Below are 26225 nucleotides of genomic sequence, written 5' to 3'. Positions count from 1 at the left end.
GTAGATCTACATCCTTCCTAAAATGAAGCTTCGGGGCCTATATACAGCACTCAAATGGGATAATCACCTCCTTATCACTGCTAACAAAATCATGTATAAAACTGACAAAATCACATGACCTGCACTAACAGCCTATTTGCACAGTCAGAGAACATCATATCAGGCTGCACAATTATTCCAAGATCTTTTTCATTCTCTGCTATCCTGTGATATTACACAATTGGTATGTTATTCTAATGTTGTTGCTACCCATATGTAGTTCTTCATATTTGTCAATATTAAACTTTAATTGCCACTTCTCAACCCACATGCCCTTTCTAGATATTTTTGTAGTAGTATAGTAATTTATGTATTTTGAATGAATTTCTAGTCAGGATTCTTGGATTTGACTTGCTAATAGCACTCGGCCTTGAGACTGACCAACTCAAGGTACTCAGGAAGAAATCCATGACTACCGACAGCTGGTCTCACATCCCGCACACTCCACTCAGTACAACCTTGCGCTCTTACTAACATAGCTAGTGGGGCCCAGTATAGTAATAGTAACAGCCATATGGTTCAAGGAAGCCATAAGTTTTACTGCACTGGCAGAGATAAAAAAAAAAAAAAAAAAAGAGTAGATAACAAAATACAAATTATTTGCTTCTCTTCCCACGTAGATAACTATTCTGTTGACTTTTGAATTTATTCAAACTGTTGGCCTCAACTACCTGTGAAGGCAACCTGTTCCAGTAAACAACAACTTGCTGGCTGAAAAAAAAAAATTCCTACAATCTAGCCTAAACCTCTCCCCCTGTAATTTGAATTTATGCCCCCAAGTTCTAGAATTCTCTATAACAGTGAAAATTCTGCCTTCACTCATTTAGATAACTGCTCTTAGAGCCTTATTAACCTTAATCAGGTTACCTCAAAAGGTTCCTATTTGCCAAGCTCTGTAGCCCACATAATTGGAGTCTTTCCTTGTATGGTTGCCTTTTTGCCAATCTCACCATGAAAAGTGCCCATCTCTGGATCCTTTCAAGAAGCTCAATGTGTCTTTTCAGATGTGGTTTCCATACTTGAACACAGTATTCCAAATGTAGTCTTACAATTGACTTATACAGTGGGACTATGACTTCCATATCTCTACAGAATAATGTTCGATAAATCATTGACAGGATGCCAAGGGCTTTCCTGGCTGCCTGTTGGCACTGCTCAGAAAACCTTATATCTGCCTAATCAACAAAGATGTCTTTACTTATATAAACTCTAAAAGGAAAGGAATGAATCAGATTGGTACACGTGATATCAACGGTTTGACTGTAGATGATCATTCTCAGATAACAGCCAAACTAAATGAGTACTTTGCATCTACATTCACACATTAGGAGTTATTCAAGGAGGAGAGGACCAGATGTTTATCAAACTCTAACAGGGAGTTAAATGACTTTGTAATAACTGAGAGCAAAGTGGAGGAGAAATTGTTGAGTTAAACATACAAAAGGCACCTGGGGTAGATGGGATCTATCCAGTTATATTAAAAAAGGTGTCCAAGGATGTAAGCAAACCCTTAGCCATAATTATGAGAGTGTCCTTGGAATCACGATGGTGATGGACTGGAGATGTGCAAATGTATCTCCAATTCACAAAGGGGGATCAAAGAGTGACATGAGTAATTACAGACCTGTTAGTTTGACTTCTGTTCCAGGGAAATTAATGGAGTCACGGGCTAAAAAAGTACTGCAGAATCATCTAGACAAGACAGCAGTAATAATTCAGACATAGCATGGGTTTGTTAAGGGGAAGTCTTGTCTGACCAATTTGATTGGATACCATGACATAGTCACAAAGGAACTGGATGAAAAAAATAATTTGGATATCATGTACTTGGATTTAAGGAAAGCTTTTGATACTGTTGCACAGTTAAAAGACTACTGCACAAATTGGAGCAGTATGGCATTAATGGCAAGTTGCTACAATGGATAAAAGGATGGTTGAGTAGAAAACAGTGATATTAGTGGTGTCGCTAAGGGTTCAGTGTTGGGCCCATTGTTGTTTTGAATACTTATTAATGATATTGATGAAGGTATATAGAAGTAGTAGTAGTAGTGGCATGTGATGCAAGAAAGCATGTGTATGAGCTTATGCAGCATCAGCCAAAAAAAAAAAAAAAAAAAATCACACCATTCCCTCCAAATCCTGTCCAGTTCCTCCTTAAATTTATTTAACCTATCAACTTCCACAATGACAAATGGAAATTTGTTCCAGCAATTAACACGCTGGCTAAAGGCAAATTTCCACACATCTATTCTACATCTGTCTTTTCTTAATTTGAATTTATGCCCCCTTACGTTCATATCTGACTGCACAATTATTCCCAGATCTTTTCTACTACCTTAAGTGTAGTACCACACAGTTGGTACTACACTTAAGGTAGTAGTTGGTACGTTTCTCTAGGTTACTTCTACCCGTATGCAGTACTTTGCATTTAATATCAAGCTTAATGTCCAAGTTTGCAGATGATACAAAGGTTGGCAGGTTGTTAATAACAATAATGACAGTATGCTGCTGCAACAGGATCTGGAAAAGTTGGGTAGATGGGCTGAGAAGTGGCAACTGAAGTTTAACATTGACAAATGCAAACTATTGCATATGGGTAGCAGTAACCTCAGAGAAATGTACCAACTGGGCGGTGTTACACTCAGGGTAATGGAGAATGAAAGAGACTTGGGGTTATTTGTATAGTCAGATATGAAATTTTCTGAGCAGTGCAAAGAGGCTGCCAATGATATCCAGGAATTTTGTGAGCAGGGATAAGGAGGTGATTATCCCCTTGTATAAGGCAATGGTCAGGCCACACCTTGAGTGTGTACAGGTTTGGAAGCATCAATTTAGGAAGGATGTAGAGTTGCTAGAATGAGTATGGAGAAAGGCAACAAGCCTGGTGAGGGGAACAAAGGGGCGCCCTTACGAAGAAAGGTTAAGTTCTGCAAATTGCAGCTTCTGGAGACTAGGCACCTGCAAGGTGATCTGATTGAGGTGTATAAGGCCTTGAATGGATTGAGCAGGCTCAATGCTAATGAGATTCTTCCTCTTGCTCAGATTACAAACCTGAGGGAGCATAGATTCAAACCGAGGAAAGACAGTTGTAGAATAGATGTGCAGAAACTTGCCTTTACCAGCGGGTAGTTGATTGCTGGAACAAACTTCCATCTGTTGTTGTGGAAGTTGATAGATTAAATAAATTGAATGCAGAACTAGACAAACATTTGGAACGAATGGATCAGTAAAATGAGAAGGTGTTTTTTTTTTTTTTTTGGCTGATGCTGTATAAGCTTGCTTTCTTGCATCATATGCCGCTACTAATGCTAATGCTAATTATAATTCCCAGATCCCTTTCTTTTTCTACTGTTTTTAATTCAATCCCACCAAGTTGCTATTCCTGAAGTGTAATAAGACCTTGCATTTTGCTGCCACTTTTCTGACCATTCTTGCAGCCTGTTCAAGCCATGCTGAAGGAGTGCTGTTTGGTACTGATCATTAACTATTCTACCAATCAATAAATCATATGCAAATTTTGACATCAAGCATTCTATCCCATCGTTATGTCATTTATGAAAATAAGAAATGACAATGGTCCAAGAACCAATCCTTGGGGACCCCACTCTGACTTTGTTTTTGCAAATATGATCTCCACTGTCTAATTTTAACTGTTGTTGATACTAAATTGGCATATTCTATCATGTTTTCATTCTTCAAAGTTCTGAAAACAAGTTAATGTAATTACAGCACTGTGGCTTTACTTGCCTTTCTTTTAACTTTTTTGTGAGCCAGTAACCAACATTCAGCTGTAACTATTTATGCTACAATAAGCATGATTTACGCTTATTGTAGCATAAATTATGAACTTGGAATAGCTTATTACGGTGCAAAAGAAATGGGAAGGTATGAGCTTACAAAAAGCTAGAAATGATATATGCCTATGAGAATAGTGATGTCAGAATAAATGAAACTGATATGAGGTATGAGTTATTCTTGAGAATAAGGATAAATTTTTTTATTATTTTTTTTATTTTGGTAGTTGTTGGCACATCGGCTTCTGTGGCCATAATGCACCTCCCAAGGTTTTTGCAGTACTTTGATCCAAGTTCGAGGCGGGATTCGAACCCGCGACCTTTAGGTTGCCAGGCAGGCACTTTACCCACCCGGCTAGCCAGGTCGGCAACAAGGATAAAACTGGATATGTAATTTATATGATAGTGCTCCAGGTAAAGAGGAAGAAACCATGATGCAAATCAATTTTCATGCAGCTATTCATTGTGTCATACACGACTTCATATTTATAAAATTTTCATTGTTTATAAATTTTCCATTATAAATTTGATTGAAGCAGAGATTCCTGTTTATAATACATGGAGAGCAGAAACAATATAAAAAAATTTATTTTTTTTGTTCTTTCTTCAGTAATCTCTAATTTGGCTATATGGGAACACAATTTTAAAACAAGTTTTTTTTACTGATTTTCTTGAATTTCATTATAGCAAACTGTCATTGTAAATTGTTGCTACTTTTAAATAAACCTATGTGATTGTTTTGCAATTGGATATAGAGATAATTTTGAAAAGCAAACAAACTATATTTTATTAATAAAATAAGAAATGGATAAATTAATAAAACTACTTTCATAGCCAAACATGCATTTAAAGAAGTTTTCATATAATATTTATGATTCAAATTGAGATAAAATGTTACTCACTTTCTTTTTTCTTTTACTATGTCAACATAATCAGGAGAACGAGCATAGAAACCATCAGATGAGAGAGCACCCCAAAAATTTGACCACAGACGATTCGGCCGCACCAACATAGGTGTTAAAACAGGCCTAATAAAATAAAAAACAGACAAGCCAAAACATAAAAACTTCATGATATTTAATATAGCAAAAGCTATATTAAATATCATGAAGTCTAACAATAAAGCACTTGGGCTATTCTGCCCAAATATGTGTTTTTTCACCCTATAGATTTTAAAGTGCAATGAATATTACAATGATCGTACTCACAGCAGAGCAAACTCCTACACTATGAGTTGTCTGGGTATATTGCACTACTTTCAAACAAATGACTTCACAAAAATACTAGTCTGCCATTTATTTAAAAGATGAGATATTGTATAGGATAGTGCAATGACATCAGTTTAATTCGTAGCCATCTACCAATGTAGTTAAATTGGCATCATTTTAATTATATCTCATATTATGAATAGCTTCACAATGAGTTGCCATAGTATTGCACTACCTCGAATAAGTAAAGCTTCACCAGTGAAGAACACTAATGTTACTTATTCTCAGCGAATACCACACCAAGGCGGCACCCCGTTTCGAAGATTATTGGCTACTCATTGGTGGGTGGGCAGGTACCCACCCTAGTGCTGCAATAGTGACAACCCAGTTATTCACAATATGAGATATAATTAAAACGATGCCAATTGAACTTCTTTGGTAGATGGCTATGAATTAAACTGATGCCATTGCACTAACCTATATGTTAGTCATTCTATCATGTAACATGAGGCTCTTTTTTGGTGTCCAGTAGTCTATACTACTGCACACCATCAGGCATCTCTCATATTGTGGAGTTAAATTTCATAACTGGGTTGTCACTATTGCAACACTAGGGCACCTGCACACCCACCGATGCGAGGTGCAATACATAATGTACCAATAAGCTTTGAAATGGTGCTGTCTGGGTGGTGGAATCCACCGAGAATATGTAACATTAGTTTTCTCCACTGGTGAAGTGTTACTTATTCGAGGTAGTGCAATACCATGGCAACTCTTAGTTGTTGGTAGTAGTTGGTGCAACTAGTAGTTGTTGGTGACTCTATTGTCAGGGAAACGGGGAACATGCTTTGTAAAAAGGATAGGTGGAACAGGACCAGGATTTGTCTGCCAGAGGCAAAGGTTGATGACGTAGAGCGTATATCATCTTTTAAGGGCACAAAAGGTGATATAGCTGTACACGTTGGCACTAATGATATCAAGAGTAGGAGAAAGCCAGAATTACTTAACAAGTACAGGTCACTGTTGAAAAAAAAGCTGTGAATTAGGGTTGAATTTGAAAGTGTCTGCAATTCTGCCCAGACACGACAGGAGGGAGTATATGATGAGAGCCTTGTCGATAAATTCGGCCCTATCAAAAAAATAATTTTGATATCATATATTTGGATTTCAGGAAAGCTTTTGACACTGTTGCACATGGAAGACTATTGTATAAATTGGAGCAGAATGGAATTAAGGGTAAGTTGCTACAATGGATAAAAGGACGGTTAAGTGGGAGAACACAGAGGGTGGTAATCAATGGGTGCTGTTCTTCGTGGACTAATGTTATTAGTGGAGTCCCACAGGGTTCGGTGTTAGGTCCACTGTTGTTTTGTATATTTATCAATGATATTGATGAAGGTATATCAGACTTAATGTCGAAGTTTTCATATGATACAAAAGTTGGCAGGGTTGTTAATGACAGTAATGGCAGTGTTCTACTGCAACAGAATCTAGATAATTTGGGCAGATATGCTAAGAAGTGGCAACTGAAGTTTAACCTTGACAAATGCAAAGTACTGCATATGGGTAGAAGTAACTCCAGAGAAACGTACCAACTGTGGGGTACCACACTTAAGGTGGTAGAAAATGAAAAAGACCTGGGAGTAATTGTGCAGTCAGATATGAAGTTTTCTGAGCAATGCAGACAGGCTGCCAGGGCAGGTCATGGGGTTTTGTCAATGATATATAGGAATTTTGCTAGCAGGGAGAAGGAGGTGATTGTCCCTCTGTATAAGGCAATGGTCAGGCCACGCCTTGAGTACTGCGTACTCAAGCTTAATGTCCAGGTTTGCAGACGATATATCAAGGTATATCAAGCTTAATGTCTGCAGGTATATCAAGCTTAATGTCCAGGTTTGCAGACGATACAAAGGTTGGCAGGGTTGTCAAGGACACTACTGACACTATGCTGCTGCAACAGGATCTGGAAAGATTGAGCAGATGGGCTGAGAGGTGGCAAATGAAGTTTAACATGGACAAATGTAAAGTACTACACATGGGAAACAGCAACCCCAGAGCAACGTATCAACTCTGTGGTACTACACTGACAGTGGTAGAGAATGAAAGGGACTTGGGGGTGGTTGTGCAGGCAGATATGAAGTTCTCTGAGCAGTGCAGACGGGCGGCAAGAGTAGCTCATGGAGTATTGTCAATGATATACAGGAATTTTTCCAGCAGGGATAAGGAAGTGATTATTCCCTTGTATAAGGCAATGGTCAGGCCACACCTAGAGTACTGTATACAGGTCTGGAGGCCTCATTTCAAGAAGGATGTAGAGCTGCTGGAACGAGTACAGAGAAGGGCAACAAGATTAGTGAATGGAACAAAGGGGTGCTCTTACGAAGAAAGGCTTAAGTTTTGCAAATTACAGTGTCTGGAGACTAGGCACCAGCGAGGTGATCTGATAGAGGTGTATAAAGCCTTGAATGGTTTGAGCATGCTCAATGCTGATGGGATTCTTCCTCTAGCTCAGAAAACTCACCTGAGAGGGCATAAATTCAAATTGGGGAAAGACAGATGTAGGATAGACGTGCGGAAATTTGCTTTTAGCCAGCGGGAGGTTGGTTGGTGGAACAGACTTCCATCCCTTGTAGTGGAGGTTGATAGCCTAAATAAGTTTAAGGCTCAGCTGGACAGGTATTTTGAACGAACAGAGGGGTGAAGTGGAAGTGGTTTTTTTTTTTTTTTTCTTTTTTTGGCTGATGCTGCATAAGCTTGCTTTCTTGCATCAAATGCTTCTACTAATGGTAATGCTAACAGGTCTATAATTACTTGTGTCACCCTTTGATCCTCCTTTGTAAATTGGGGTCACATTTGCACATCTCCAGTCCATGGGTACTTCCCCTGAGTCCAAGTAAGCTCTCATAATTATAGCTAAGGGTTTGCATACTTCCTTTGCTGCCTCCTTTAATATAACTGGATAGGTCCCATCCACCCCAGGTGCCTTTCTTGTATTTATCTTCAACAATTTCTCCTCCACTTTACTCTCAGTTATTACAAGATTCTCTAGCTTACTGCTATAGTTGAATACACCTCTGGCATTCCCCTCGCTGAATAACTCCTCATGTGTGAATGTCGATGCAAAATATTCATTCAGTTTGTTAGCTACCTGAGCAGGATCATCAACAGTTGACCCATCGATATCAAGTGGACCAATCTGATTCATCCCTTTCCTTCTAGAGTTTACATAAGTAAAGAACTCTTTGCTGTTTTTCTTTGCATCCCTTGCCAAAGATTTCTCGTAGTCTGCCTTCGCCTGCCTAACCTCCTTTGTAACTTGGTTACAGATGAACTTGTATCTATCATAGGCTTCTGTGTCACGTGTTAATTTGTATGTATCCCATGCATTTTTCTTCTCTGCCATGTGTCTCATTAGTTCATCTGACATCCACTTAGGGCTAAACCTTGAACAATATTTCTTAGTTGGTATGTAAAGCCTAGTAGCTTCCAAGATAAGTTCTTTGAATGCTTCCCTTTTTGAATTTGCCGTTGGTAACATCATCAGTTGGTCCCACTGTATAGAATTTAAATACTGTCTCAGTCCATTGTAGTCACCTTTACGAAAGCAATAACCCTTCCCTTTACCCCTAATGGTAGTTACCTCTTTGAGTAAATCCCACTTCAGTACACTGTGATCACTGCCACCTAGTGGTTCATTTACCTGCAGATTCTTAATGCATGAAGAATCACTACTGATAATCAAATCAAGAGTATTACTCCCTCTAGTTGCCTCCCGAACATACTGATGTAGAAAACAATCATCCAATAAATCCACAAAAGCCTTCCTAGTGAGTGAGTGACCAGCCCCCAAATTCCAGTCAATATCTGGGAAATTAAAATCCCCCATTATAAGACTCTCTGATTTACTGGTCCCCTCTATTTCCCTGTACAATTTCTTATTATAATCATCAGAGTCATTAGGCCTATAGCACACTCCTACTCTCAATTTTGATCTCCCAATGCTTATGTCACACCAAACTGACTCGACACTGCTCTGTCCAGCAATGTCGACTGGCTTCACTTCCTTGGATTTTATGTATTTCTTAAACTAATAGCATAACCCTTCCTCCCTTCCTATCCTGTCTATCCCTTCTGTAGACATTGTACTCCCCAAATTCCAGTTCTGCATTCCTTATATCTGTGTGACACCACGTCTCTGATATCCCAACAATATCTGCCTTTGATGTTTTGAGCAATACCTCAAATTCATCAAATTTATTTACTAAACTCCTAGTATTGGTGTACATGCAAATATACATGCACCTGTTCTTTTTCTTAGCTACCCTAACACAACCCATGTGTTTACTTGTACCCCAATGATTCCCAGCAGTCTCTGAAATATCATGCATCTTGTTTTTCAGGCTTCTGCTCATTCTAATAGAAGCAGTGCAAGAATCACTTTCACCTCTGCCAGTGGCTACTGTTAATCTATTAGTCCCAATCTAGCAGCTTTCCGACCCACCTAACACTGCCTCGATAGCATCAGCAAACATTCTTGCACCCTTTCTATTTAAGTGTATCCCATCCCTGTAGAAGCAGTCTCTCCTGTTAACAAGTACATGCTGAAAAAAATGCTACCCCTTGAGCCTTGCACAATCTTTCCAGGGCCGAATTGATCGACAGGGCTCTCATCATATACTCCCTCCTATTGTGTCTGGGCAGAATTGCAGACACTTTTAAATTCAACCCTAATTCATGGCTTTTTTTCAAAAGTGACCTGTACTCGTTCAGTAATTCCGCCGGTCTCCTAATCTTAATATCATTAGTGCCAACGTGTACAAACCTAATTACGAACCTAAGGGGGCATAAATTCAAATTAAGAAAAGACAGAGGTAGAATAGATGTGTGGAAATTTGCCTTTAGCCAGCGGTTGGTTAATTGCTGGAACAAACTTCCATCTGTCGTTGTGGAAGTTGATAGGTTGAATAAATTTAAGGAGGAACTGGACAGGCATTTGGAGGGAATGGTGTGATTTTTTTTTTTTTTTTTTTTTGGCTGATGCTGCGTAAGCTCATACACTTGCTTTCTTGCATCACATGCCACTACTACTACTACTACTACTATGACAAGTGCAGAATGGACAGGGGCATTGTTGTGCAACAAGAACTAGATGCCTTTCTCTCAAAATTGCAGCCTCGTATGGGAAATGCACATCAAGCACTTCACTAGTTTTCAAAGCACCTGTACGTAGAACACAGCATATATTCTCTCCCCTTTAGGTACAAATTCCTTGTGAATCACCCTATTTGTTGAAAAACATGATCAGCATCGTCTTAATCCTGAAGTTCTGTAAATGAAACTTTTTTGGTCTTGGTGATGATTTCGAAGTCCATTGTATACTCTGATGCTTTGTCTCTGGGTTGTACTGAAACACCCAACACTCATCTGCAGTGACAATACAGTTGAGGAAATTAAGATTGTCTTGACAAGTCTGGATGGAATCTTCACATGATGACACTCTTTGGTACTTTTGCTCATCCATGAGGCTGCGCAGCCCAAATTTTTCACAGACCTTTCTTTCCCCTAAATCTTCATGCAGAGTTAAATTGTCTCCATATTCATATCCAACTCTTCTCTTCAGCCATCATTTTGAGGGTAAATATCAACCTCTTGCAATTCTACCTCATTTCAAGAGGTTGATGACCCACTTCTTGGATCGTCAAAAACATTCCCATGTCCATCACTGAACCATTTAATGTTTCATCACGCTAAACAGTTTTTAACAATTCATATCTATCTGTTGCAGTAACATATGAATTGTTAAAAACTAGAAATGATGTTAATGCAAAATTAAACTTTTGCTCATTTCTACACTGCAAAACATTGACACTGAATGATAACATTACTAATGAAACTGGTTGTTACTTGCAACGTGCCAGCCTACTGAACAATCTCCGTTACCACCAACTGTTGTAAGAAAAGTGAACTACAATATACCACTTCAGTTTATCTTCAAACTCATTGAACATGACTACAACAGCACCAGTTCAGCACCTTTATTACTACACCTCTTAACAAACTAAGCACTTTGTTTAGTTCATCCACTTATGTGTTTCTTCAGCCAGATTTTAAACTGCATTGAATACTACTATGGTCTCACTGCATATAGAGGAAGAGTTTAGCATTAGCATTAGTAGAGGCATTTGATGCAAGAAAGCAAGCTTATGCAGCATCAGCCAAAAAAAAAAAAAAAAAAAATCCCCTTTCACCCCTCCATTCGTTCCAAATGCTTGTTCCAGCTCAGCCTTAAATTTATTTAGGCTATTAGCTTCCACAACAAAAGAGGGAAGCCCGTTCCACCAATCAACCGCCTGCTAGCTAAAGGCAAATTTCCGCACGTCTATCCTACATCTGTCTTTCCTTAATTTGAATTTATGCCCTCTCAGGTGATTATTCTGAGCGAGAGGAAGGATCCCATCAGTATTGAGCATGCTTAAACCATTCAAGGCTTTATACACCTCTATCAGATCACCTCGCTGGTTCCTAGTCTCCAGACACTGTAATTTGCAAAACTTAAGCCTTTCTTCGTAAGAGCACCCCTTTGTTCCATTCACTAATCTTGTTGCCCTTCTCTATACTCGTTCCAGCAGCTCTACATCCTTCTTGAAATGAGGCCTCCAGACCTGTATACAGTACTCTAGGTGTGGCCTGACCATTGCCTTATACAAGGGAATAATCACCTCCTTATCCCTGCTGGAAAAATTCCTGTATATCATTGACAATACTCCATGAGCTACTCTTGCAGCCCGTCTGCACTGCTCAGAGAACTTCATATCTGCCTGCACAACCACCCCCAAGTCCCTTTCATTCTCTACCACTGTCAGTGTAGTACCACAGAGTTGATACGTTGCTCTGGGTTTGCTGTTTCCCATGTGTAGTACTTTACATTTGTCAATGTTAAACTTCATTTGCCACCTCTCAGCCCATCTGCTCAACCTTTCCAGATATGTTGCAGCAGCATAGTGTCAGTAGTGTCCTTGTCAACCCTGCCAACCTTTGTATCGTCTGCAAACTTGGACATTAAGCTTGATATACCATCATCAATATCATTTATAAATACAGAAAACAATAAAGGACCCAATACTGAACCCTGAGGGACTCCACTAATAACATTAGTCCATGATGAGCAGTGTCCATTGATTACCACTCTGTCTTCTCCCCCTCAACCACCCCTTTATCCATAGCAGCAATTTGCCTCCAATGTCACACTGCTCCAATTTGTGTAGCAGTCTTCCATGTGCAACAGTATCAAAAGTCTTTCTAAGATCCAAGTATATAATATCACAGCTATTCTCTGCATCCAGTTCTTTTGTAACTGCATCATAGTATCCAATCAAATTGGTCAGGCAAGACTTCCCCTTAACAAAACCATGCTGTGTCCGAGCTATAACTGAAGTCTTGTCTAAATGATCCTGCAGTGCTTCTGTAAACAGTGCCTCCATTAATTTTCCTGGAACAGAAGTTAAGCTCACAGGTCTATAATTACTTGTGTCAGCCTTTGATCCTCCTTTGTGAATTGGGGTCACATTTGCACATCTCCAGTCCATGGGTACCTCCCCTGAGTCCAAGGAAGCTCTCATAATTATGGCTAAGGGTTTGCTTACTTCCTTTGCTGCCTCCTTTAATATAACTGGATAGATCCCATCCACCCCGGGTGCCTTTCTTGTGTTTATCTTCAACAATTTCTCCTCCACTTTACTCCCAGTTATTTCAAGATTCTGTAGCTTACTGCTAGAGTTGAATACACCTCTGGCATTCCCCTCGCTGAATAGCTCCTCATGTGTGAATGTCGATGCAAAATATTCATTTAGTTTGTTAGCTACCTGAGCAGGATCATCAACAGTTAACCCATCAATATCAAGTGGACCAATCTGATTCATCCCCTTCCTTCTAGAGTTTACATAGTAAAGAACTCTTTGCTGTTTTTCTTTGCATCCCTTGCCAAGGATTTCTCGTAATCTGCCTTCGCCTGCCTAACCTCCTTTGTAACTTGGTTGCATATCAACTTGTATCTATCATAGGCTTCTGTGTCATGTGTTAATTTGTAAGTATCCCATGCATTTTTCTTCTCTGCCATATGCCTCATTAGTTCATCTGACATCCATTTTGGCCTAAACCTTGAACAATATTTCTTAGTTGGTATGTAAAGCCTAGTAGCTTCCAAGATAAGTTCTTTGAATGCTTCCCATTTTGAATTTGCTGTTGGTAACATCATCAGTTGGTCCCACCGTATAGAATTTAAATACTGTCTCAGTCCATCGTAGTCGCCTTTACGGAAGCAATAACCCTTCCCTTTACCCCTAATGGTAGTTACCTCTTTGAGTAAATCCCACTTCAGCACACTGTGATCACTGCCACCTAGTGGTTCATTTATCTGCAGATTCTTAATGCATGAAGAATCACTGCTGATAATCAAATCAAGAGTATTACTCCCTCTAGTTGCCTCCCGAACATGCTGATGTAGAAAACAATCATCCAATAAATCCACAAAAGCCCTGCTAGTGTGTGAGTGACCAGCCCCCAAATTCCAGTCAATATCTGGGAAATTAAAATCTCCCATTATAAGACTCTCTGATTTACTGGCCCACTCTATTTCCCTGTACAGTTTCTTATTATACTCATCAGAGTCATTAGGCCTATAGCACACTCCTACTCTCAATTTTGATCTCCCAATGCTTATGTCACACCAAACTGACTGAACACTGCACTGTCCAGCGATGTCGACTGGCTTCACTTCCTTGGTTTTTATGTGTTTCTTAACTAATAGCATAACCCCTCCCCCCCTTCCTATCCTGTCTATCCTTTCTGTAGACGTTGTACTCCCCAAATTCCAGTTCTGCATCCCTTATATCTGTGTGACACCACGTCTCTGATATCCCAACAATATCTGCCTTTGATGTTTTGAGCAATACCTCAAATTCATCAAATTTATTTACTACACCCCTAGCATTGGTGTACATGCAAGTATACCTGCACCTGTTTCTATTCTTAGCTACCCTAACACAACCCATGTGTTTACTTGTACCGCAATGGCTCCCAGCAGTCTCTGAAATATCATGCATCTTGATTTTCAGGCTTCTGCTCATTCTAATAGAAGCAGTGCAAGAATCTCTTTCACCTCTGCCAGTGGCTACTGTCAATCTATTGGTCTTTGTCTCCCCCCAAGCTAGCAGTTTTCCGACCCACCTAACACTGCCTCGATAGCATCAGCAAATATTCTTGCACCCTTTCTATTTAAGTGTATCCCATCCCTGTAGAAGCAATCTCTCCTGTTAACAAGTACAGTCCAGGCTGAAAAAAATTCTACCCCTTGAGCCTTGCACAATCTTTCCAGGGCCGAATTGATCGACAAGGCTCTCATCATATACTCCCTCCTATCGTGTCTGGGCAGAATTGCAGACACTTTCAAATTCAACCCTAATTCTCGGCTTTTGTTCAACAGTGACCTGTACTTGTTAAGTAATTCTGCCGGTCTCCTACTCTTAATATCATTAGTGCCAACATGTACAACTATATCACCTTTTGTGCCCTTAAAAGATGATATTCACTCTACAAAGTCGTCATCCTTTGCCCCTGGCAGACATACCCTGGTCCTGTTCCACCTATCCTTTTTACAAAGCATGTTCCCCGTTTCCCTGACAATAGAGTCACCAACAACTACTAGTTCCTTCGGGACCAGCGCATTCTGCCTTGGGGGTTGCCTCTGTGTCACGTGATGCCCAAGTGCAAGCTCTGGCGTTGATGTGGGCAGCTGAGAGCTTGATGGGCCCCTCAATTTAGTTTCTTTGAGGGCATCCACCCTGTCCTTCAAGCTCTCATATAGGCCCACAAGAACGCTGAGTTGTTGCCTGATATCGATACACTCCTTGCATCGCGCACACACAAAGACATCCCCCATGGCAGTATCATGTGCTGTACCCGATTGCTCTGCAAACATCAAGCAAACAGTGCATTTTATAAGGCTGTGAGTCAGAGGACAACTGCCCCCCTCAGTTCTGCTCTGAGCCACAGCACTTCCATTAGCTTGAGCCTTTTGCTTTGCTGCTCTGGTCTGAGTCATGATTCTATTAATTTATTAATTAATTATAATTAATTGTGTTATGTTATTAATTATGTTAAATATAATTAATTATGTTACGTTTGTAATCTAAGTCATTATATGTATTTATTTAAAAGTACAATTTAACTGCTAACGAAGTTCAACTAACGCTATCTAGTATGGTATATAACTATCGTATCACAAAGGCAGGAACTTACGAACTTGTTACGAAGTTTTAAATGTTATCCCAAAACTCTTTTCCAGTTTTCTTTGGTGAAACTTGCAAATTTTATCAATACACTTATACAAATGCCTACCCACACTTACACAAAAGGAACTTCCATACCAGTTACCAAAATGAACAAAAGTAATAAGGATTATGATTTCTAATACAATCAGCAAGCTGTTGATTATGTTGAATTTCTTTTTTTTTCTCTCTTTTTGCTTGTTCTCTGTTATTTTAGCATTAGCAGAGGTATACAATGCAAGAAAGCAAGCTTATGCAGCATCAGCCAAAAAAATAAATAAAAACCTAGGCCTTAAATTTATTTAGGCTATCAACTTCCACAACAAAAGATGGAAGTCTGTTCCACCAATCAACTATCCACTGGCTAAAGGCAAATTTTCCACACATATACCCTACAACTGTCTTTCCTCAATTTCAATTTATGCCCTCTCATTCTGAGCAAAAGGAAGAATCCCATTAACATTGAGCATGCTCAAACCATTCAAGGCTTTATACACCACAATCAGATCATCTCGCAGGTGCCTAGTCTCCAAACACTGTAATTTGCAAAACTTAAGCCTTTCTTCATAAGAGCAACCCTTTGTTCCATTCACTAATCTTGTTACCCTTTTCTGTACTCGTTCCAACAGTTCTACATCCTTCTTAAAATGAGGCCTCCAGACCTGTATATAGTACTCAAGGTGTGGCCTGACCATTGCCTTATACAAGGGGATAATCACCTCCTTATCCCTGCTAGAAACATTCCTGTATATCATTGACAAGACACCATGACACTACTCTTGCAGATGTCTGCACTGCTCAGAAAACTAAACTTCATATCTGCCTGCACAATTACCCCAGGTCCTATTCATTCTCTACCACTGTCAGTGTAGTACCACAGAGTTGATACGTTACTCTGGGGTTACTGCTTCCCATATGTTGTACTTTACATTTGTCAATGTTAAACTTCATTCCACCTCTCAGCCCATCTGCTCAACTTTTCTAGATCCTATTCCAGCATTGTATTGTCATTAGTGTCATTAACAACCCTGTCAACCATCATATCATCTGCAAACTTGGACATTAAGCATGATATACCATCATCAATGTCATTTATAAATACAGAAAACAATAATGAACCCTGAGGGACTCCACTAATAATATTAGTCCACGAAGAGCAGCACCCATTAATTACCACCCTCTGTCTTCTCCCACTCAACCATCCTTCTATCCATTGTAGCAACTTAGAAATCTGAGCAAGAGGAAGAATCCCATCAGCATTGAGCTTACTCAATCCATTCAAGGCCTTATAACACGTCAGTTAGATCACCTCGCAGGTGCGTAGTCTCCAGAAGTTGCAATTTGCAGAACTTAAGCCTTTCTTGGTAACTTCTGCAAATTATGGTCACTTCATCCTGATCCTATGATCAATAACATTTCAATTCCTCTTGTTCACACTGTCTGTGTTCTTGGCCTGGTTCTGAATAGGAAACTTAAACTTGAACTTTCAAGCACATGTGGCCAACTTCGAACTATCTGTTTGAAGAAGTTGAATATCCTCTGGTGTGTGTCATCCATGTCATGGAGTGCTGATCGGCATACCTTGATCCATTTTTATAGGGCTCTCATCAGGTCTCGCTTTGACCAGTGCTCTCCAGTGTATGACTCTGCAAGGAAAAGTACTTTAGAGCGATTGAGCACTATCCAGCAGTGCTCTGAGAGTTTCCTCTAGAGGCTTTCGGAACCTCACCAATTCAGTCTTTACATTGAAGCCTACGAACCTCCCTTCCATCTCCCAAGGAAAACATTATTTTTTTTGTGTGCCGCAAAAATCCGCAGTCTTCCCTCTCACCATATTTGGAAATGTCTGTACAATACCGAATGGTAGTCATTTTACAATAGTAAACCAAATGAAAACCAACCTGCTGCACTTAAACTTCAAGAACTGTCTCAAACATGGAATATAGAAATCGGCAATATATATAAGGACAGAACACAGCCTGATCCACCTTGGAAAAATATCCCTGCAATTTAAGATGACTATTTCCAACAGTGGGGAAAGAACACTTTGCCTCCCTCCAATATTGCACAGTTACATGAAACTTACTCTGCTTCTAACTCACAAGCCTGTAAAATCTATACAGATGGATCTAAAACTGAGACCCAAGTAGGTGCTGCAGCTATCTTCCTGTCATTTACCACTTTTGTCTCATTATCTGTAGAATGCAGTATCTTCACTACTGAGCTTTATGCTATAAACTTAGCTCTGGATCACATTAATGAACATCGATGGTTCGACTGTTGATGATCCTGCTCAGATCGCAAACAAACTGAATAAGTATTTTGCATCTACATTCACACATGAGGAATTATTAAGGTTTGAAAATGGCACAAGGTTATCAAATTGTAGCAGGATACTTAATGATTTTGTAATAACTCAGGGCAAAGTGGAAGAGAAACTGTTGAAGTTAAACGTAAGAAAAGCACCTGGGGTGGATGGGATCTATCCAGTTATATTAAAGGAGGCGGCAAAGCAACTAAGCAAACCCTTAGCCATAATTATGAGAGCATCCTTGGACTCAGGGGAGGTTCCCACGGACTGGAGATGTGAAAATGTATCCCCAATTCACAAAGGGGGATCGAAGGGTAACACGAGTAATTACAGACCAGTTAGTTTAACTTCTGTTCCGGGTAAAATAATGGAGTCGCTGGTTAAAGATGCATTGCAGGATCATCTAGACAAGACTGCAGCAATAATTCAGACACAGCATGGGTTTGTTAAGGAAAAGTCTTGTCTGACAAATTTGATTGGATACTATGATGTGGTCACAAAGGAACTGGATGCAAAAAATAATTTTGATATCATATATTTGGATTTCAGGAAAGCTTTTGACACTGTTGCGCATGGAAAACTATTGTACAAATTGGAGCAGAATGGTATTAAGGGTACGTTGCTACAATGGATAAAAGGATGGTTAAGTGGGAGAAGACAGAGGGTGGTAATCAATGGGTGCTGCTCTTCTTGGACTAATGTTATTAGTGGAGTCCCACAGGGTTCGGTGTTGGGTCCACTGTTGTTTTCTATATTTATCAATGATATTGATGAAGATATATCAGGCTTAGTGTCGAAGTTTGCAGATGATACAAAGGTTGGCAGGGTTGTTAATGACAGTAATGGCAGTGTGCTACTGCAACAGGATCTAGATAATTTGGGCAGATGGGCTAAGAAGTGGCAACTGAAGTTTAACCTTGACAAATGCAAAGTACTGCATATGGGTAGAAGTAACCCCAGAGAAACGTACCAACTGTGTGGTACTACACTTAAGGTGGTAGAAAATGAAAAAGACCTGGGAGTAATTGTGCAGTCAGATATGAAGTTTTCTGAGCAATGCAGACAGGCTGCCAGGGCAGGTCATGGGGTTTTGTCAATGATATATAGGAATTTTGCTAGCAGGGAAAAGGAGGTGATTGTCCCTCTGTATAAGGCAATGGTCAGGCCATGCCTTGAGTACTGCGTACAGGTCTGGAGGCCTCATTTTAGGAAGGATGTAGATTTACTTGAGCGTGTACAGAGAAGGGCAATAAGATTGGTGAGGGGAATGAAGGGATCCTCTTACCAAGAGCGGCTTAAGTTCTGCAAATTGCAGTGGCTGGAGACTAGGCACCTGCACGGTGATCTGATTGAGGTATATAAGGCCTTGAATGGGTTGAGCACGCTGAATTCTGATGGGATCCTTCCACTTGTTCAGATTACGAATCTAAGGGGGCATAAATTCAAATTAAGAAAAAACCGATGTAGAATAGATGTGCGGAAATTTTCCTTTAGCCAGCGGGTGGTTAATTGCTGGAACAAACTTCCATCTGTCGTTGTGGAAGTTGATAGGTTGAATAAATTTAAGGAGGAACTGGACAGGCATTTGGAGGGAATGGTGTGATTTTTTTTTTTTTTTTTTGGCTGATGCAGCATAAGCTCATTCATTTGCTTTCGTGCATCACATGCCACTACTACTACTACATTTAATTTCATCTGCTTTAATATACACTGACTCACTCAGTATATACACTGTCTCTGCTATAAGTAGTAATACCAACTCCTTTCACCCTGTAATAAAACAAATCCATTCTAAATTATGTGATTGTAATGAGTTGAATCAAACTGTGACATTCTGCTGGATTCCAGGGCATTCTGGGATGGCAGGAAATGAAAGAGCAGACCTTGCAGCCAAACAACCAGATACTACTATTTTGCAGACTTTTCAAATTCCATATACCGATTATAAACGTTATCTGTGAAGCATGTTACAATAGCTGATTACTAATCTGGAGAGGTTATCCAGGAAATAAACTATACCAAATAAAATCAGAACCAAAGCAGTGGCTTTCTAGCTTCCAGGAATGTAGATGAGAAGAAAACATTTTATGAATACTAAGAATTTGGCATACTTACCTGTATCTATTAACAAATGACAGTGCTCTCCAATGTACATCATGTCATGTACAACTGGACCATTCATCATTTATTAGTCGAATGTCCCCACTTTCAACATATCAAATTAAACACCTTTACATCATTTACTATTGCACAGTCATCACTAGCTTTAATGCAGATTCTTGGAGATGACCCTAATAAGAAAGAACTGTTTACCTTCCTAAATCATATACGAATATACCATAAAATATCTCTCTATGCATTAAAAAAAGTTTTCTTCCTAGTGATATTTATTCGAGCCAATGGGAGAAGAGAGCAAGGCAATTACGTCACTACAAATGCAATTAATTATTGACAACTGCCTTCATAACATTCACCAACCTTCATAACATTCACCAACCTGCACCATAGCAATGGCGCACTTTACAAGAAACTCTTGAATAAACACTATTGCATGTGCATGAACATTGTCATCATGCAAACATCAATTCCCTGAAGATCACTTTTCTAGCCATTTTCTCTGAACAGAATCATGCAATCCCATAGAGCTTCTTTTTAGTATTTCTAGTTCACTCTTTGACCATGAAAGTCATGATAAGCATGTCTTGTGAGTAAAATAAATGCAAACATTAACTTCACATTTGATCAAGAACAAAAAACATTATGCGAATCCTGTTGTTTTGAAATTTTAGTAGACATATTGGACAGACAACTTGTGTGATCAAGACCAGCTAATAGATCACACAAGTTGTCTGTCCAACGTTTGATCAAGAATTGCCTTGCTTTTTTGGGTCTTGGAGAAGACAATTCCCCATTCAGAGGACTGGGGCCACAGACATACATCCATGATTCATCACTAGTAATGACAAAAGAAACAAAGTGGCACTAACAAAGATCCTGACATGCATGAACTTGCCACTCTCTATGATCATCAGTGAGAATGCAAGGCACAAAATAAGCTGAAATGCATCACAGTTCCAAATCTTGTGCAAAAATTGATTGACATGTCCCATAAAAAATACTATGAAGTGCTAGTGAAATACATTTTACTAGAAACTTCATGGATAGGTAAACATCCTTTGCTCCTGATAAAATCATTAACTGAACAAAAGATTGAATTGTTCATTTCTGAAGGTGAAGGGCGGCCAGAGTGAGAATCCTCTTCGACAGAAGAGCAGCTCTCTTTAAACTTTACAGACCACTGAGGTCTTCAAATGACACCCATCATCTTGTCTGAAAGCTGTTTTTTACATTTCATGGGTTTCCGTTGAACTTTTCCTTAATTTGAAACAAAATTTTATGCAAATTCACAGCTCAGTAAAATCACTCATTTTAAAAAAAAAGAGTGATTTTACTGTTACCTTCTATTCAACATACACTAATTCGGAATGACTGCATATAAATGGGAAATTCAGATTTTACTATATATATAGATGAATTCACAAATACATTGCAACAAATCATAAACAACACGCTATGATGCCATAATTTCAAGATACAAAGTGAGTCCCTGAACTTTTTTTTTATCACACATACTTATAACACCCGTTGGACAACTGCATAATTGCCAACTTTGAAAAATCAGAATCGATAAAACTTTTAATACAGATTATTGTATCTTCTGTAACACACTAGAACGGCATTCCAGACCCTTTCTCCCAAATCAATAATTAATTAACATGGTTCATTCAAAATGCAACAGGAAGATTATATGCCACAATAACAATGAAATGCAAAAAGCCATCTTTGTTGTGTTCACTTAGACAATTACTATTACTTAATTAAAAATGCATTCTGGGACTGTTTTCATGATGGGGTGGGAACATTCATGTAAAAAAGGCCAAAAATGGTTACTTACTATAAAATATTTTAGACGATAAATCTGACATACACAATATATACAGATACCTGATTGTGTTCTCACAAAAATGAAGTAAAAAGATACTCAGATTGTATATCACCCAAACTGGTATTTCCTTTTAAGAAATAAGGTATATTTTTTAATTAATACGGAAGCCATTTTCTTTGGACAATCAGTGTGATAGGCTTAACCGATCGGACTGGAAGTGGTCTCAAATTGAAGATATTTCTTTCTAGGTGTGCAGAAAGTTGTTAAAATTTAAAAATTCCGAATAGTTTTATTTTATGGAATGGGCCAGTTTTGTAGTACAAACGAGAACAGTTCAACATTCATTTCATAGATGAAGCCACAGGAAGGTGTTATCTGTTAAACAAACAGTTGTCTAAGTTGATAAGGCATTTTTTTCTGATTAACAATTTGCACTTTAACTATTTAGCTGATTAACAATTTGCAAGTTCACACAATCGTGTTCTTTGTTCCGAAAAAAAATAAATAATAAATAAAATAAAACAACAATAATAATAAAAAACTCTGCTACCAATTGCAAAATTTTCGCAATGTGTACAGTTAGCTGTAGCCAATGCGTATGATACAAAGGGTACTAGGAAAGTTTTGCAATATGACGCAACAATGAATCACAGGAAGCTGCTTGTTGCTGCACGTTGAGACATGTTCATACGTGCATAGTATCCGCTGCGCCAAGTCGATGGGCTCAGTTATTCATTAGTAGTGAGAGTGTCAAGTGCTTGCGATGGCATCGTGGTCACGAAATGAGATAAGGACAGTTTTGCGGTATAATTTCGTGCGTGGTTTAACCATAGACCAGTGCTTAGAAGAAATGACTCTTGCACTAGATGATGATTGTCCACATCGTACAACGATATTCAGGTGGTATAGAGAATTCCAAAGGGGAAATTTCACTCTGGAGGATTCTGAGAGGCCGGGAAGGCCACGAACGTCAGTTACGGAGGAAAACGTTACTGCTGTGAGGAAAATGCTTGACGAAAACAGGCGAGTGACCTACCAACAGATAGAGGATACTTTGGGCCTAAATGCACCAGCAATTCGTTCGATTCTGCAAGATCATTTGCACGTGAAGAAACTTTGTTCTCTCTGGGTGCCGCATCAACTGACTGAAGAGCAGATGACACGACGTGTGACTTGGTGCCGGGAGATGTTAAAAAAGTTTGATAAGGGACAATCTCGGTATGGGAACAACATCGTGACAGGTGACGAGACTTGGCTGTACTATTACGATCTGCCGACCAAGGCTCAAAACAAAGTTTGGGTCTTTGATGATGACGACACACCCGTAATTGTCAGAAAATCCCGATCTGTAAAGAAGAAAATGATAGCTGTATTTTTCAAATCGAGTGGAATTGTGGAACGTGTCGTTTTGGACACGCAGAAGACAGTCACAGCTAAGTGGTATACCGAACAATGCCTGCCTAAAGTCATTGGATCTATGAAGAACCTGCGGCCAAAGTCAAGAATGGACACCTGGTACCTCCATCACGATAATGCTATAGCTCACCGCGCCAAAGCCTGCACCGAATATTTGACCACGACAGGACTGAAACTTCTCGAGCACCCTCCCTACAGGCCAGACCTTGCTCCCTGCGACTTTGCACTGTTCCCGCATGTGAAAATGAAGCTAAAAGGGAGGCGGTTTTCCAGTGATGAGGACCTTCTACAGGCTTGGGACAACGAGTGTGCTTTACTCCCTAGTGAAACTTGGCAGAACTGGTTTAAGGATTGGTTTCGGAGGATGGAGAGGTGTATTGAATGTAGAGGAAATTACTTTGAAAAAATTAAATAAACAAAGCTGTATTGCAAAACTTTCCTAGTACCCTTTGTATGTCTAATCGATTTGGTCTAAAACTGAAGATATTTCTTTCTAGGTGTGCAGAAACATGGGAAAATATAAAATATCCAAATAGTAAAAATTCCGAATAATGTTATTTTACAGAATGGGCCAATTTTCTCTACTAGTGCTGCCTACCTTAAAAGAAATAATAATTTATTTTACGGAAATGAGAAAGGATTCGACGCGTACTGGCTTACCTGCTCATGACCAAACATGGACTACTTTTCTTTAGGACAACTAGAAAAAAAACTCTGCTACCAATTGCAAAATTTTCACAAGTGGTACTGCTAGTATTTTTTTAATTTAGCATTCTTTATGTCATGAAAACATTTTCATACACTCAAATTTTGTTTTCTGTCATTTGCTCTGCTTATGTCAGCATAAACTAAAAAATCATCACTTCATTTTCTGACTTGAAAGCAGAGAGAAATTTAACAGTATATACATCCTTTACATTTCATAATAATGTTTCTTCCTTGTTTTTCACCTACGATTATTGTTTGTATTTGAGGGCAGATTATGTTCAAAAAAGATGAAAAGAGCCACAACCACTTAATGGTGGTTTTGCAACCCACACCAATAATCAAACTAATATAACAAAGATATTAGATTTGGTCGGTCTTTATTAAAAAATATATACATAACTATATATAAACAATATAAACAAATATTTGAAAAACAATGCAAAACATCACTAAAATTAGTGATGTTTAAAAAAAATTAGAAAGATTAGAAAAAAAGCTTTCCATAAAAGTGTAAAAGGATGAGAAAGTATACAATGGGGTGATGAGCAAATTGCTATCCCTGATTAACTTCATACAAGGTAGTAATAAGCCAATATCTAATCAAGTGCCCATACATCTACTCTACTAGTAATTTACCGTTCATGTTACTGACTACATCAGTAACATGAAAGGTAAATTATTGTTCTTAGAAAATGTGAATGATAAGCTTTTAGAATTACAATCACAACCTCAGTTGAGAGGAAGACTGTTCAGATCAAGCTAGTGCTAATTGAAGCTCAATTCCTTACTACAGGTCGACTGTCACTAATTTGGCAGATTGGGACCTGTGCGGTGCCAGATCACCGGTGGTTATTTTAGCACATACAGTTTATCATCCTACCTTTAACACGTTGACTGCCAAGCTAGTTTAAGAAAAAATTCCCCAGGGGCAAAAAATAATTATCAAATAATTTAATTAGTAATTCTAAAATAAATATTGTAATGTCAGTGTTGTCGTTTTTTGCTTAAAATATCAAGAAAAAAAAAAAGAAGTTTTTTTATGTCGCATACAGGGTTTTTTTTTTTTTTTTTTTTGATTTGGTAGTTGTTGGCGCATCGGCTGCTGTGGCCATATTGCACCTCCCAAGGTTTTTGCAGTACTTTGATCCAAGCCCGAGGCGGGAATCGAACCCGCGACCTTTGGGTTGCCGGGCAGGTACTTTACCCACTCGGCTAGCCCGGTCGGCCGCATACAGGGTGTCTCAAAAATATTGGTACAAATGTTTAGGGGAGGTAGGTAACATCTAAAGGAATGTGAATCGCATAGGAACCCATAACTGGAAACGTCACCGTAAGTCGGTACACGGCGCTGTTCATCAGTTCGTGAGAGGGAAAATTTCTGGTTTACTCATTCAAGAAGTAGTCGCAGCACGAAGAGCATGCATCGATATACGAACTGTGAGCTGGCAGACATTGCCCTCTGCAGACATTAGCAGAGGGCAATGGACGAGCCGCTCAACTAATTTATGGAGAACGCTTCCCAGACAGACATGTACCGAACCACCTTTTTTTTGCACGTGTGAATCAAAATTTGTGTGATTATGGGTCATTTAGAGGTAACAGGGGTAGTGCGGGCAGACCACGTTCGACGCGAACTCCCGCCATGGAAAAAAGTGTGTTGAATGGCATCCAGAATAATCCTACTACCAGCACACGTGCCGTTGCCTCTACCTTAGGAGTGTCTCGTTGCAATGTACAGCGTGTCTGGCACAATGATTCCTTACACCCCTTTCATCTCCAAAGGGTTCTGTTGCTGCTCCCCCAAGATCATGCTGCACTTGTGGCTTTTGTGCAGTGGTTTCTCCAAGAAAGTGTTCAAGACTTGAATTTTCCAGCCTATATTTTGTTCACGGATGAGGCTTATTTCACTCGGGAAGGCTTATTCAATCAGCACAATGCTCATGTGTGGGCTCACAACAACCCACACGGTGTGCGCCCTCACGTGGCACAACATCGCTTCGCAATAAATGTGTGGGCAGGTATGGTCGGTGACTGCTTAGTCGGCCCATACCTGTTACCATCCCACATGAACTCCACTAAATATCGGATCTTTCTTGAACAAGGGTTACTTGACAATGTTCCAGCAAATGTGAGACGCAACATTTGGTTTCAACATGACGGGACGTCTGCCCATTATGGAAGGTGTGTTCGTGACCATTTGAACAGGCGTTTTGGGCATCAATGGATTGGCCATGGTGGACCCGTTGCCTGGCCTGGCCCCCACACTCACCTGATTTATCGAGCCTTGATTTCTTTCTGTGGGGGGGGGGCCTCAAATCTATCGTGTATGAATCGCCTGTGGAGACGGAAATGGATCTCGTGGCGAGACTCGTCTGCGCTGCTGCTACTGTCAAAGAAACTTCAGGTGTGTTTGACCGTGTCCACCAATTCATGCTGTGTCGGTGTCATGCATACATCGCGTCTCATGGTGGAACCTTC

The 26225-nt window shown here is 39.5% G+C and overlaps 1 protein-coding gene across 1 annotated transcript in view; it reads right to left on the bottom strand.

The window, feature by feature from the left end:
* The window catches only part of LOC150085182 (procollagen-lysine,2-oxoglutarate 5-dioxygenase 1-like), a 248928-nt gene that overhangs the window by 99294 nt on the left and 123409 nt on the right, over positions 1 to 26225 (bottom strand). Inside the window, exon 13 of the mRNA XM_090373918.1 lies at positions 4736 to 4861. Within this exon, the coding sequence (XP_090230044.1) occupies positions 4736 to 4861 (126 nt within the window). The remainder of the gene's footprint in view (positions 1 to 4735; positions 4862 to 26225) is intronic.

This window comes from Mastigoproctus giganteus, chromosome 5 (genome assembly GCF_048544385.1).
Source record: "Mastigoproctus giganteus isolate SK-2022 chromosome 5, ASM4854438v1, whole genome shotgun sequence".
Classification (NCBI taxonomy): domain Eukaryota; kingdom Metazoa; phylum Arthropoda; class Arachnida; order Uropygi; family Thelyphonidae; genus Mastigoproctus; species Mastigoproctus giganteus.
Note: the sequence above shows the minus strand (reverse complement) of the source record. Positions and strands in the feature narration are given on the sequence as shown.